Consider the following 1,185-nt stretch of genomic DNA (forward strand, 5'->3'; position numbering starts at 1 on the left):
GAGGGGTATGGAGCTGCACAGCATTCTCGGAAAAAGTCACCCGCCCATTCAATCTGCAGAGTAAACCCTGTCCTAGCAAAGAGAAGGGACACTCTGGCATACAGACAACTCACGAGTCGGTTTGGTACTTCCAATCGCACACTCCMTTGGTTKCAAAAATSGCCGCAAAGTTTTCCTTCCCATAGCCCCAACAATGGTGAGAGTAGTCCTACTCAGGCGTCCTTTACCACTAGTTATCACTGAATGAGTGGCCCCACTATCTAATRACAAATCTGTAGTTTCATTCCCTGGGCTTACTGGAACTAGGGGATCAGCTGGGCAGATTCTAATTTTCTTCCATATCTGATTCCTCTGACATAATGAGGTTGGTGTTTTCTGCGCTCTGTGGCTTTCTTATTGGGCTTTGGTTTGGCCATTCATTTTCCCAGCGTCCTTCTGTCTACAAATTTTGCATTGATTTGGACCCAAAGGGGGCCTCAGRAGGCCTCCTCCCAGCCTCCTTCCCTTTCCACCTCTTCCCCCTCCATTACCTCTTCCACTTCCCCTCCCCTGCCTTTGAATTCATCTCCCGAAATGCCTGCCACCTAGAGAGAGGCCTGTAGTTTAATTTGGTTTTGGTTTTCTCTTTTTCCCTTCTCATCTCGATTATTATATACCTTATATGCTGTCTCCATCAGCTGTGAAATAGACATTCCCCCAGCTCCAYCTGCCTTCTGTAGCTTCTTTCTAATATCCTGAGCTGACTGGCCAATGAAGAGCATATTCAACAGTCTTTGATTCRCTTCCTCATTTGGATCCAAGACTGACCACTTTCTGGCTACTTCGCATAATCTTTCCTAAAAGGCCAAGGGATGTTCCTCAGGCCCCTGCCTTACCTCATACAACTTTCATTCCTTGCTTTCAGAACCCCATGTCGAACCCCATATGGAATTAATACTGCCTCAGTAGCTCCCTACCTCTGCCCTTGTCTGGATCCTACTCTGGATCCCTTYTGCTGGCTAGGTAGACCTCAGGATCCACCTTTCTGTCTCTTTTCTCACCCTCTCCTCTTGCTTTATTAATTACCATCCTCCTTTCTTCTCGTGTCAGGAAAGTATTCAATAGCACCTGCAAGTCTTCCCAGTTAGCGGAAGAGTCTCCAAAAGTTGATGCAGCCCCTCAGGCCTTTATATGATCCAATAATCT

General features: G+C 46.8%; 1 protein-coding gene across 1 annotated transcript in view; it reads right to left on the minus strand.

Annotated features, from left to right (window-relative positions):
* Positions 1-183, minus strand: part of LOC146588378 (uncharacterized) — an 8,376-nt gene extending 8,193 nt beyond the window's left edge. The window contains exon 1 of the mRNA XM_085318144.1: positions 114-183. Within this exon, the coding sequence (XP_085174270.1) occupies positions 114-183 (70 nt within the window). The remainder of the gene's footprint in view (positions 1-113) is intronic.
* Positions 184-1,185: the final 1,002 nt, after the last annotated feature.

The sequence above is a fragment of the Rhea americana genome, unplaced genomic scaffold (assembly GCF_003343005.1).
Source record: "Rhea americana isolate MKP2758 unplaced genomic scaffold, rheAme1 scaffold_52, whole genome shotgun sequence".
In the NCBI taxonomy this organism is placed as follows: Eukaryota; Metazoa; Chordata; class Aves; order Rheiformes; family Rheidae; genus Rhea; species Rhea americana.